Source organism: Mirounga leonina, unplaced genomic scaffold (genome assembly GCF_011800145.1).
Source record: "Mirounga leonina isolate KUSES-001 unplaced genomic scaffold, KU_Mleo_1.0 Mir_115, whole genome shotgun sequence".
Taxonomy (NCBI): domain Eukaryota; kingdom Metazoa; phylum Chordata; class Mammalia; order Carnivora; family Phocidae; genus Mirounga; species Mirounga leonina.
In genome coordinates this window covers 98527098-98540560 of record NW_023270268.1, presented here as the reverse complement: position 1 = coordinate 98540560, position 13463 = coordinate 98527098, and the positions used below count along the sequence as shown (strand labels likewise).

The following is a 13463-nucleotide window of genomic DNA, read 5'->3' as shown; positions in this document are numbered from 1 at the left end:
ATTATGTTGGTCTGTTTCTATTTAACTTTGCTGTTGGATAGTCAGTCCTTCAACTGGCAAAGAGCTGACTGCCTTCAGACTTTTGTCTTTACAAATTAGCTGCAGTTAGAAGTTGAAAACAGTAGCCCAGTGCTACTTAAAAATTTTCTACATTGTTACTGATAACCAGTTTGGAAAATGTTTTTCTATGGAAGGCTTTTGACTTTTTTTTTTCAGTGTGGTAGCTGTAATCACAACAGACTTTTTTTTGTTATTTTATTGTTTTTCTTTTCACTTTGGCCTTGGAATTAATGTGCGAGGCAGAGATGTTAATGTTCCCCACCCCAAACAGTGCTGTCGAGGCTTACGATAAACATTTCATAAATTATATACTATTGCTCACAAATATATAGTGATTTTACTTAAAGTCAAAAACCATAAATATCCACTTGTTTTGTATGGGGAGCTTGGTGAAGTGTCAGTAAGTGGTACCATTATACTAGACTTCAATGGCCTATATATTGATTTTTTTTTTTAAGCAAATGAACTATCATTTTATGTTGCAGTTAAATGAATCCAAAGGATCTCAGAATCTGAAATACATTGCTGTCGTTCTACTGGATGTGACGTGAAAAGTTTTTTTATTTTTATGCAACGTTTCTACCTCTTTTTTTTTTTAAAGATTTTATTTATTTATTTGTGAGAGAGAATGAGAGACAGAGAGCACGAGAGGGAGGAGGGTCAGAGGGAGAAGCAGACCCCCTGCTGAGCAGGGAGCCCGATGCGGGACTCGATCCCGGGACTCGATCCCGGGACTCCAGGATCATGACCTGAGCTGAAGGCAGTCGCTTAACCGACTGAGCCACCCAGGCGCCCCATTTCTACCTCTTTATCATTTTAATTACTCATGTTAGAAATTGATGGAAAAGACCTTTATCTCATGACAAGACATAAGAAAAGTATTGAAAATTTTGAGGCATGTCAAAAAAATATTGAAAAAATTTCAAGAAAAAAATTCTTTTAAATTAGAAGATTCTTTAAGTAGTGTTTTTCTTTTTGTGTGTCTGGTTTCTCTGGGATGCTAGAGAATTAACTTTAAGCACAAGTGTTAAGTCGATAGTGATGAAAGAGCTAGATATGTTGGAGGCAGAGCGGTAGAGAAGGAAGGGGGAGTGAAGATTTTTTAAAAAGGAGATTGAAAAAAAGACTGAAATGTTCAGAGAACCAATAAATCAAGAAAAGGCTTACCGAGGGCTGCTACGGGGGGGATCAGCGCTGGGACATCCAAGGAGACGGGATAGCTCGAATTGAGTTTGGGAAGAAAATCAGGCATTTTTCACCTGGTTTCACCTGGATCCTTAAATGCATCCATCTGAGATGATGGAAACTCATCACCAGCCCACTCTCGGTGGGTATACCTGTGGGATGTAATTGCCAGCAGTCCCAGCCTCTTCAGTCTTTTTCTTTGTGATTGCCTGCATTCTCACAAACTCTCTGACCTTCCCCTCTTCTGTGTTCTAGGAGAGACAGCGTCTGGAGACCATCCTCAGTCTCTGTGCTGAATACACAAAGCCCGACCGTCGCTTGTCCACAGGCACCACCGTGGCCGATGTGCAGAAGATCAATAAGGAGCTTGAGAAGCTGCGGCTCTCTGATGAGGAGTCCGTGTTTGAAGAAGCCATGGTGAGCCCTGACGCCAGGTACAGGTGCCGCCCGAAAGGCTCTCTCAACGATGCGGACTCGGCAATCTTCGGGAGCGTCGGGCAGAGCAGTTCTGGCTTCCTGTCCCCCAGGAGCAGCAGGAATGATGACCTGCTCAGGGACCTCACGCCTCCCTTTCTGAAAACTTCCAGCGAGTCTGCTTATCTTAGTATCCTACCGAAGGTAAAGGCAACAGAGCAAAAAGAGCAGGATTTAGGGCCTGGGACTGTGCATCTGCATTGGCCCAGAGACTAGAGGTTTTACCGTACTTGTTTTCCAAAATTTTTTTAGTGAAGCTTCAGTTTAAGAGGTAACTAGCTAAACAAGGTGCAGCAAATTAGGGCATTTACTATAAAGTAAATTTGTGCACCATAAGAAATGCAGCTGTAGAGAAAACTCGAAAGAAGGATGTTGCTCTTTTCTCTGCCCCCTCCCAGTTGTACACCTGAGAAATAAACACAGAAGTGTCTTACCTACCTTCTTCATATTCCTGTGCGTATATGGCCGCGTGTTAGAGGCGTAGACTCACAGGTGCAAACATACAGGGTTCCGCTCTTTTTCTTTTCCTCACTAACTGTCTTGCATATCTTTGCATTTTAGTATACACAGCTCTGCCTCTTTCTTTTTAATAGCTGACTAGTATTCTGTTGTTTGGAAATAATATTTAAATTGTTTCTAGCTTTTTTACTAATAAAATCTATATGCAGCGAATACTGTGCAAATGTATCTGCAAGATCACTTACTAAAATTGGAATTGCTGGATCAAAGGGTTTGTATATTATTCATTTTAATCAGTATTTCCAAATTATACTCCCAAAAGTATTTCCAGGTGACACTTCTACCAAAAGTTTATGAGTATGCCTTATTCTCCATACACTCGCCAAGGCTGTACATTTTCAAAATTTTTCAATATACTAAGTTAATTGGTGTCTAATTTGCTTGTCTTGAATTATGCATAAAGTTGGACATCTTTTCATATTTTTAGTTGTGACTTTGTATTTTGACCCACTTACTCATGTTCTTCACCCATTTTTTAAAATTTTCTTATCTTGTTTTTAGTAAGCAGTAAGAGTTATTTGTAAGGAAATTCGTCTTTTATCATGAGTGGTCTTCCTCCCTTGACTTGACTTATGATATTTTTTGGATGTATAAGAGTTTAAGTAAGATTCATATGTAATCATAACTATTACTTAGTCTTCTGGCTGTGTATTGATTTCCAAATGTCTTCCAAATTTGAAGATTTCTTAAATGGAATTAGAAGGGTCCCTTGGGTGTCTCAGTTGGTTAAGCGACTGCCTTCAGCTCAGGTCATGATCCTGGAGTCCCTGGATCGGGTCCCGCATCAGGCTCCCTGCTTGGCGGGAGTCTGCTTCTCCCTCTGACCCTCCCCCCTCTCATGTGCTCTCTCTCATTGTCTCTCTCTCAAATACATAAATAAAATCTTAAAAAAAAATGGAATTAGAGGAAAATCTTTTGGTGTTACTTTTTTCACACAGGTTAAGAATCTGTGTGGTTTTTTTTTTTTTTGGTTTTGGGAGAGAGAGAGAGACAGCATGTGCAAGCACGCAAATGTGCAAAGAGAGGGCAGTGGGAGAGAGAGCAAGAAAATCTTAAGCAGGCTCCATGCCCAGCGCAGAGCCCGACCCAGGGCTCCATCTCATGACCCTGAGATCATTACCTGAGCCAAAATCAAGAGTCAGATGCTTAATTGACTAGCTACCCAAGTGCCCCAAGAATCTTTTTTCTATGAAATTAAAATAAATTCTCCTACCTCTTTTCTATAAAGGATTTAAGAGAGTGACAAGAAAATGTAAGTTTTATTGGAATAAAATTAACACAAAAAATAGTAATTAGGAGAAAAAAACAGATGCCATAATCACAAGAATTTATTTATTTAAATAAACAGGATCAGTTAATTAACTAAGTAACTCTGACCATTAAGTTCAATTCCAAGATTCTCGACAATTATGGCCAAAGAATCAAAAACAAAAAAATACATCAGTTAAATTTTTGTTGTAAGAGAAGGACACAAACTGATTAAGAGAAAGACCTTATCATGTGCAAAATTCTGGAGGTAGGTTATCATCTGGAGTATTATTCAGGAGGAGTTTGTGTGTTTGTTTTGACTTTTTTACTCAGTGTTCCTTGCCAGGAGTCCGTGTCTACCTTCTGAGTTCTCCCATCATCAGCATTAGGACTCGGAAATGTTCAGTCCTTCTTTCTCCTAATGACCACAGTGACCTTACTCATTCTCTATGGAGAGTACTTCAGAATAGGACATCTGTCTCTATTACCAGAAATGCAACTGTTAGAAACTAGGATGGGGGCAGAATCAAACGTTGGTTGTGTTCAGGCAAAGTAAATGACCCACCGTTTGAAAACTTGAGCTGTTTTCATCAGCCTTTGGCTTCCTTTGAAGTCCTTGACTTCCTTTTCATTTAAAATCCTTTCCCATTTCTTCCATCATGGACAGCTGCCAGATTTTTGTTAAAACAGTGAGCTATGTGTCTCTCTCTAAGAACCATCTTTTGGGAGACAGGTTTCCTCCTGAAGAGGGCTGGGACAAGAGAGTTGCTGGTGTGTAAACGGGCAGATGGTGGCAGATGTTTTTAATTGCCCAAATGTGCTTTTGTGGAAAAGGAGGCCTCTGAAGCTTAGAGCAGCCTCCATTGTGGCAAGACACATAAGACTGTGCATCCTCTGGAGACAGGAAATATCAAAGGCGCCTCTGGTTACCACGCAGCAGCTTAGGCAGAGAGCGAGGGAGGGGATGAGTTCCAAGGACGGAGGTTTGCATGTATGACCTTTTGGAGACAGATATATGTTACCCCAGGACAGCAGATAAAAGAATGTTTTATTAAGTCCTGACCATTTGTTTTGGATGCTTTTCTTCTTAGTAATCTGCTCACTAAATTATTTACTTAGCAAAGGACAGTGTTTGTATTAATCGATCTAAGGATCAGTGGAGAAGAGAGGAATGTGACAAACACATTGATTTCAAGAAACAAAGATTTTGATGACATTTAGGAAACATAAGATTTACTGTTCTGGAACTTGTTTAAGCTAACACATAAAGATACAGATGACCTTAGAAATATGCTAATTTTATTTTATTTTATTTTATTTTATTTTATTTTATATTTTAAAGATTTACTTATTTTAGAGAGAGCGTGAGAGCACAGGGGGAGGGGCAGAGGGAGAGGGAGAGAGAGAATCTCAAGCAGACTCCCTGCTGAGTGCGGAGCCTGCCCCGGCTCGATCTCACGACCCCGAGATCACCACTTGAACCAAAACCAAGTCAGATGCTTAACCGACTGAGCCACCCAGGCGCCCTGGAATATGCTCATTTTAATTGGCTTTTGTGAACCTGCTTCTGCCGCCTGAGGTGGGAGCTGAGAATAGCTCACTCCTCTTTCTTCCACAGTGTTAGGATTTAAGTCACACACACAGCACTGTGTGCGTTTTGTGTACAGCCTTGTGACCTGATTTACAAATATTGTGAAATGATTGCCACGCTTAGTTTAACATCCATGACCTCATATCGTTATTTGGAAGAAAAAAAAAGTTCTTTTCCTTGAGAACTTTTTCCCTCTTCTCTTCTTGAGTTATCATTCTGTCTACAGTGGACAGCCCTCACACTTGCAACTTCCTCTGGTTGCAAGGAGTTTCTAAGAAGAGATTTTGAGTGGGGGGAAGCAGATACAGTGTCTCGTTCCTACCCTCCCTCCCTTTTCTCTGTGGAGATCAGGTTGCCTCGCAGATGGCATATTTGGGGATGCTCGTACGTGTGTAAACAATACTCTCCTTCCATTCCATCACAAACCACTCAGAGTTTTAGAATGCCTTTTGAAGATTTTGCTCTTTATAAATAACAAAAAAGAACAACCATTTCCTAGACAGCATTGATTGTTATAAATGGCCTCTCAAATGGTCTGTTATCAACGATGCCTCTTGTGGTCAGTTGTTTAGAAACTTCGAGTTAGACATTTATAATTGCCACTGTCACCTTTCTTCGCCCTCTCTTTGCTTAGAAAGTTTATGGTTTTCCAGATTGTTCAGCTTTTGTTTGCTCTTAATGCTTGACTTCCACCAGTGAAAGAGATATTTTTAAACGATGTTGGCGGTTGAAACCCAATATGAAATGTTGACCCAACAGGATACTGGCCTTCTTGGGCCTTTCCTGCTAGGACTACACATCAGTGATTTTGGAATGCCATTCACTATTACAGGCCTTCCTCACGCCCTAAAACAGGTACCTGAGTATTAAGACAATGAGATTCATTGTGATAAAAAGGTCAGCAGTTGTTTTATTAATTGGCAAGATACTGGATTTAAGATGGCAATTAAAAGTCTAACTGCCAAAGCTTGGAAGGCCTGCGTACCTTTGCTAATTACCCTGAGATACTGTGACATCTCAATTGTTTGATCTCCTTAAGGGGCAGTGAAGTAGGGTGAAGAATAAAGAATATGAATAAAGAATGCCACATGCTGGCTCTCTTCTTCAAGTTATTTTCAAGATCATTAAATAGGGCGCCTGGGTGGCTCAGATGGTTAAGCGTCTGCCTTCGGCTCAGGTCATGATCCCAGGGTCCTGAGATCAAGTCCCGCATCGGGCTCCCTGCTCCTTGGGAGCCTGCTTCTCCCTCTGCCTCTCTCTCTCTGTCTCTCATGAATAAATAAATAAAATCTTTTAAAAAAAATCATTAAATAAATGAACTTCATGTGGCATACTAAATGTTAATGATTTCTTTGGTTAATATGAATATTCTTGGCACTGATTGATGAGTAAACCTCAATAACTTACTTATCGAGGCTGCTATGTTCAGTGTCCAATTGTGAAATTGTTTCATGGCTGACTTACTAATGAAAAGAAATTACTTTTTCAAAGAGAGATAAAAATTGAATAAGTAATGTACTGATACCCCAGCATCCCTTGACTTACAGAAAGACTGATCTCTACCAGGCAATATCTAGGATAACTAACCTGAAATGGCTGAAAGAAGAGGCGATTTTCAATTCATTATACTCTCTTTTTAAAACAATAGGCCGTCAAATTTTGATCTCAAATACTCCTTTCTTCCCTGGGCACCTGTCATCTCTCTGTTGAGGGGTGTAAGTATGTCCTCTCTTACTCAGGTTCTTTCCTGCCTTTCTCATTCCTTGCCAAGGAACTCAAGTTTTTTTCTGTGAAATGACTTTATGAATGATGACCAGTGTCCTATTTTGTGTCACAAAAGCCCATTGGCCCAGTTGGTGTCTTAAACATTATATAGGAAGAAGGTGCTGTAGGATAAAGACAGTAAGTAATGTGCGAACACAAGAAGTGAAACATGAATTAACTTCATATTAAGTGTATAGTTTTCAGTCATTTTGGGAGTCACTAAAATAATAAGGGCTATATTGCCCTGGTTATTCACTTTATGGAACATTGAGGTGAGAGAGGCCAAGCGTATCATGCCCTCGCTTTTCCACCTTGTGTTGGAAAGGAGACAAATAAGCATGAATGCCCATTCACAGATAACCCTAGTGGTGGGACCCCGGAGTATGGCTAGAGATTCGGGAAACCATTGTAGAAGCTGTGTTCACTCAGAGTTGGGAGAGAGTGTGGAGCTTGGAGTGAAGGTAGCATCATGCCCAAGAGATCCCTAAGGAAGATGTCAAAAGTCTTGTCTAGCTTCTAATTCTTGCTGTGCCAAACTTTCTCTATGACCTTAGAGAAGTCACTACAATGTCTATGGACTACAACTTCCTCATCTGTACAAACTTAGTTATTTCAGCTTTAAAAGAATATGAATGGGTGAATTTAAGTTGGTTTGTATGAGGTAACTTAAGACCCACACTGCTGAGGATTTGTGGGAAAATGCAGAATTGCAACAGAACAATCACAAGGATGCTTTTAGAATCCAAAGAGGCACTGAGACTGTGAAACCCAAGACTTTCTACTGGTTTATAAATTGGGAGATTCTGGAATTGAAGTGTGAATAGCCCTTTTCTGTGTTGATTAATTGCAGACCCCAGAGGATATAAACGAAGAACAAAGGATTCAGGAGTTGGCAGCAATGGAAGAGACCCGGATAGCAATTCTAAATAACCTCGAAGAACTTGAACAAAAAATCAAAGATATCAATGACCAGATGGATGAATCTTCCAGAGAGGTATAAACCAGGAGTTGACTTTTTACCCCTCTCTTGTTTCTCCCTTCCCTTTAGCTTAAAAATATTACTGCTTATTAAGACATAAGTTTCGGAAGCAGAATACATAGAAATCAACATGAGTTAACATTTTTTTCAGTGGATCCAAGTACAGGGTAAAAATACCTTTTTTTAAAAAAAATAGTTCTTTTTCCTTGTCTTTTTTTCTTAAGTCAGATGAGACAAACATATGAAGCCATTTTTGATGTACTTTGGGTATAACCAATTTTGTCTTAACAAAGCTGTTTGCTCTCTGACTTGCTACGGATCTGTCAGCTGAGGCCCCCATATATTTAGGTGTCCAAATTCAAATCCAACAAACATTTCCTGAGTATGCTTACTATGAGTTGGACGTCGTGTTGGACTATAGGGGGATTTATATATGCAGCAAACATAGACCTAGCTTTCTAGAGATTTGCAAACCAAAGAGGAGACAGACACATAGTCTATTACTATTATAGGAGAAAGGGCCAATTTTCATACTATTTCCACGGAGCGAGAAGGAGCAAATGATTCTGCCTAGCATGTGTATACTCACAGATAATGCAGATAGCTCTAAGTGGAAGGGGACTGCTCACCTGTCATCTTATACACAGACCCTGGATGTTCCTCCTGCTGGCACTGCTAAGAATGCATCACTTGCATGCTGGGCCGGGTGTGATTTTCACTTCCCAAGCTCTGTGGACAAACACAGACAGACACACCTGCTCCCAAGATGGTTTGTGCTTGAGCCTGAATCTGAGCAAATAGGCAAAATACTCTTGAGAAGTTAGCAGAGAAGGAGTTACAGTAGAAAAATTAAATGATAGGTAGATTTCTTAGTAAATATACTGTGGGCTGTCCAGCTTTCTTATATAGGAATTCTGAGTCTCACCTGGACTCTCTGGGGTGTTCTCTAGACCCCACAGTCTGGCTGATACCATAGTACTTTTTGAAATCTGTGGCTGTTAAAAATGCACCTCTAAAGTGGGCAGTTGAGAATCTCTCCGAATGTGAAACACATCTGAGCTTTGTTTTGTGTCCTCAGTTGGATATGGAATGTGCTCTTTTGGACGGAGAACAGAAATCTGAAACAACTGAACTTATGAAAGAGAAGGAAATTTTGGATCATCTAAATCGGAAAATAGCAGAACTGGAAAAGAACATCGTTGGTGAAAAGACCAAGGTAAAAGAAAAATATATTTGAATTCAATTTTTATGAGCAATATGGTGGTTCCATTCGGTCGAATTTAAATGTTGTATGAATTCCCATGGTTTGGGATTTGTGTGTCATGTTCCTGGAGACAGTGGTACTAGAGGAAAGCCTTAAGATGAGGTAAGTTCTTCACAAAGAACTGTCAGGGACTGAGCTGTGGATGCTAAGGGAGTAGAGCCCATAAGCACTTTCTGAGTTGATATTCATGGCAGCTTAACCTACTTGAGATGAGTGAATTGCTTTTTTCCAACAGGCTTTCTGCTCTTCTGATTGTGCTGTGTTTTTTAAAGATTGATTTTAGCATAAGAAGTTTATTCTTAACCACTGGTATCCTGTAGGGATGACTTAGGCATATTCAAATACAGTTGCCTTTTTTCTTTTCATTTTTCTGTTTATTAAGAATTTGAATGGGAACCATTCATCTCACCTGTCCTGCCTTGCCATTGTCTTCAATGCAAGGGCACTGCTCTTTGACAAATGCATTGGAGTTGTCAGGGAATCCTCATACACTGTCAAGTGGAAAATACCCATGAAACAGTTGACATTTACCTCGGAAAAGGTCTCACTCGTACATTTCAAGCCACAACCTGAATGTTAGCTGATATCTACTCGGGAAAGTGGGAAAAATTACTTGCAATTCTTAGAATTCAAGGTAGTAGTTGGGTTTTTTGTTTGTCTGTTTATTTGTTTATTTCCTCTGGGAAATATTTTACTTACTCTTCTCTCACATTCTGAGTTAGTTACAGCTAAACCAAGCGTAAAATTAAAAAATGAGATTCCAGTTTCAGAGGGAAAAAGCAAACGAACTTGAACACATTCTTCCTTGCTCACCATCTTCTCCACTAAGCTGAGAAAAAAGAAAAAAAAAAATCAGTTTGAGTAAGTCCTAGTGGGTAATATGTGGAAAGGATTTCTGCTGAATGCGGCTTCCTTTTTAGGCTCTTCTTTGTTTGAGACCTATAAATAAGGGCATTTGATCTTGGTGCCAGAGAATGAGCTCAAAGTGATATTGTCAGAAATTGATGTCAGACTAACAGCTACACATCAATTTCTTGGTTGCCTGCTTGTCAAGATTAACTACCCAGCTTTTTCACATTAAGTTTTATGTATGTTCCTTCTAGCTCCAGACTTTGAAATAGTAAAGAATCCATTTGGGTAGTTGGTATATTTTTCTTTAAAAAGCTCAAAGCCAGGTCAAAGGATTGATTGTCTTGATCTGCAGTAGAGGACGATTCTGCTTTTCCAAGATTCTGCACTGATACAGCAAGAAACCGTGGGAAGCATGAGATGTCTTTGCGGTGCTTATTAGTATCTATTTTTATGTCCTCCTGGAAAACTTGTGGGACAGAGGAATGGGTATCATGTTCTCCACAAGCCTTTCTGCCTTCCTCACCCATGTAGTTACTTATCTTTGTGTAGCCCACACATGGCATGGCCTGCAAATTCTGTTTGTCTCCATCATTCATATGAGATACAAAAGTGAAGCAAGTCGTGTCAATCCCACCTCCCAGGGAAAGTCATGTTATATTCTGTGGACCTAAAGGAGAGGTGGAACTCCAGGGACATGGGCAGAAACAAGAAAGGAGGCCACCTCCATCCTTCCTATTATTGTTTTGGTAAGCTTGATAGAGGCTCTGCATAGGAGAGGGGACACTGGGGGCTTGAAGTATAGGACTGGCTCATGCAGCTGTTAGGGGATTCGTTGGTCTTAGAAAGTGGGATTATTGTCTGTCATCACAGGGTGTGAAAAATGGCAGAAACTGGCTTTGGGTGAGAGATTCCAGAGAAGGACAAGAGAAATGGAAACAGACTGGGCTAGATGATGTTATACAGATTTTTGATGACCAAACTCAAATACCGCTTGGCGGCATTACTATGTTTTTCAAATAAACTTATATGATTTTATGACACGGCTGTTTCACACTTCCACTCTGTTCAAACCTCTGGTCCATTTTCCTCCCACGGAGGTGACCTCACCACCTACTTCTCTGAGAAATCAGATGGATCCCATCCCTTCCCCACTCAGGAGGGTTCTCTCCCCCCGTCAAAGATAAGTGCCTTGGGACGTGCTCTGGGTGTCATCCCATCCCAGGTCAGCTCTTCTGTACCCCACTCCCCCAGTCTTCTCCTTCTTTCCTGGACTTTGACTGCCAACATGCCAACATTATTTTTACATTTTATTATTATTTAAAAACAAACTACCTTCCAGCTATTGCCTTATCTCGCTTCTGTTCATCATAGCCATGCTTTTCAAACAGTGTTCTTCCTACACTGCGAGCCCTCTTCCTCAGTTCCCAATTACCCCCCCCCCAACTCCAGTTGGCCTAGGCCCCCACTTCTCCATCAGATTTGTCCCTGGTAAGACTACAAAAGACCTCGGTGCTGCCCAACCCACTGCGTGTTTTTTAGTCCTCTTGTGATCAGACGTCCTGAGCAGCATTCAAGACAGGGGACAACCCTTTTTCTTCATACTTGCCCCTCCCCACCCTGCCCCTTGGCCCCTGGATGCCTCCTCTTGTGGTTTTCCTTCTCTTTTTCATACTCATTCTCTCTGACTTTTCCAACTGAGTTCCCTTTGCTTGTTCCTCTGCCTCTATAAAACCAGTTGTTAGAGTGTTTGATCTGAATCCTCTTCTCTTGTATCCTCACATTCTTATAGCCATGGCTCCCCAAGACCTGTAAACACTGGTGACAGTCGAGTGTATGTCTTTAGCTTATAAGACTTTCCTGAATTTCTGACTCATATCCTGTAGCCTAGCTGACATCTGCACTCAGACATTTCACAGCTACTGCCGACTCAACACTCCTAGCAAACTCTTGATCTTCTCCTTCCCCTTGTCTTCCACATGCACCACCCCCCCATCCTGTTCTTCCTCCAGTTTTCCCGGGCCAAGAGATGGCATCTCTAGCCACCTCTATGTACAAATGGCAACCCGGAAGTCGATCTTGACCCTTCTTTCTCCATCACTCTCGCATTAAGAGTTCTCAATTTCTTCAGCTGCTCTGCATCTCCACTAACAGCATTCTCTTCTAAACCATCAGAATCTCTTTTCCTTCCATTTCCACTTGCTTCCCTTTTGTTCATTCTCTTCACAGCAGCCAGAGCAATTTTTTAAAATATATAAATTACATCCTAGCACTCTGATTTGTGTTCCACCATATTTTATATAAATTTTATATATTTATATCGTGGGCCTTCATCACTTCCCCCCTCCTTCACCCGATGTGCATGGTGACCTTCTATTTGTTTAAAGAGCCATCCTCCCCCCGCCTCCTGCCAGATCTATTTCCTTGCAGATCTGTTTCCCACGCCTGGAATTCCCTTCCCATATTCCATATCTTGTCGGTTCTATCTTTCAGGGCTTAGATTCATTGTTAGCTTTTCAGAAAAGCCCTTTCAGACCCTTCCAGTTCTGATTATGTTCTCCCTGTTGTTCTTTGAGTCCGTGTACAAATCCCATTTCGTACTTCCCATGTTTGGGGCTTGTTAGATATGGCTTTCCCTCTCTAGCATGTGAAATAGAGGAAGGCACTGCTATCCACTGTTTACCCAGCTCATAGCAAAGGCTAGAATACCACCCAGTATACTTCGGGAATATTGTCCTTGGATTTCCTGCAAACAGCAAGCCCAGGTGGAGCCTTAGCAGAAACACGGAGCCAGACACCTGCTCAAGAGCTACGTGCTGCCAAGTTCAGGCCATCTGGGATGGTGTGCTTCAGTGCACATGCCAGGGGGCTCGTCATCACACTGCCAGCCCAGCCAGAGCGTAAGACAGAAGGAGGAAGTGGTCTTTGCCCTTTCGGGTCTCGTTTCCTTTTCCACACACCTGTTGCTGCTGTCAGATAGAAACTGTGGAATGAGACCACCAAGACCTGGAAAGATATCCCTGTCCGGCAAGCTCCGCTTCAGATGTCGGTAGCACATCCTGTAAGCCTGACTCTACTTTTTTGGAGACAAGGCCTAGAGCCATAGGAGGAAGGCTTACTAACACCTCAAATTTCAAGTACTGGCGTGAAATTACTGACATCGTTTCCTTGGCACGCGAGGCCAGTCTTTGGTGTTATTTCTCTTATGTGATTTGGGAACTATCATTCTATTTTTTACCCAGTGGTATAAATTAATATACAGGTGTCACTCACTTTTCCGATGTTCACGTTATGGCACCCCCCATTTACGAAAGAGCTCCAACAGCACCTGTTTTTCCTGAGAGAAATCCGAAGAGGATTTCCTCCTTTATGCAAAAAGGTGGTGAGAAGTGAACCTAGCGTTCAGCGTGACTCTAGCGCTCAGCGTGTGTCTAGCGTTCAGCCTGAGTGTCGCGCTCAGGGGGAGTCTAGCGCTCAGCGTGTGTCTAGCGCTCAGCGTGTGTCTAGCGCTCAGCGTGTGTCTAGCGTTC

General features: G+C 41.4%; 1 protein-coding gene across 11 annotated transcripts in view; it reads left to right on the top strand.

The window, feature by feature from the left end:
• PHLDB2 (pleckstrin homology like domain family B member 2) overlaps positions 1 to 13463 on the top strand; it is a 105231-nt gene that overhangs the window by 39069 nt on the left and 52699 nt on the right. For 10 of the 11 annotated variants that reach the window (XM_035000189.1, XM_035000193.1, XM_035000191.1 and 7 more), the window contains 3 exons: positions 1501 to 1863; positions 7692 to 7835; positions 8899 to 9036. In XM_035000189.1, coding sequence (XP_034856080.1) covers positions 1501 to 1863; positions 7692 to 7835; positions 8899 to 9036 — 645 coding nt within the window. The remainder of the gene's footprint in view (positions 1 to 1500; positions 1864 to 7691; positions 7836 to 8898; positions 9037 to 13463) is intronic. The other variant, XM_035000194.1, reaches the window with a different exon arrangement.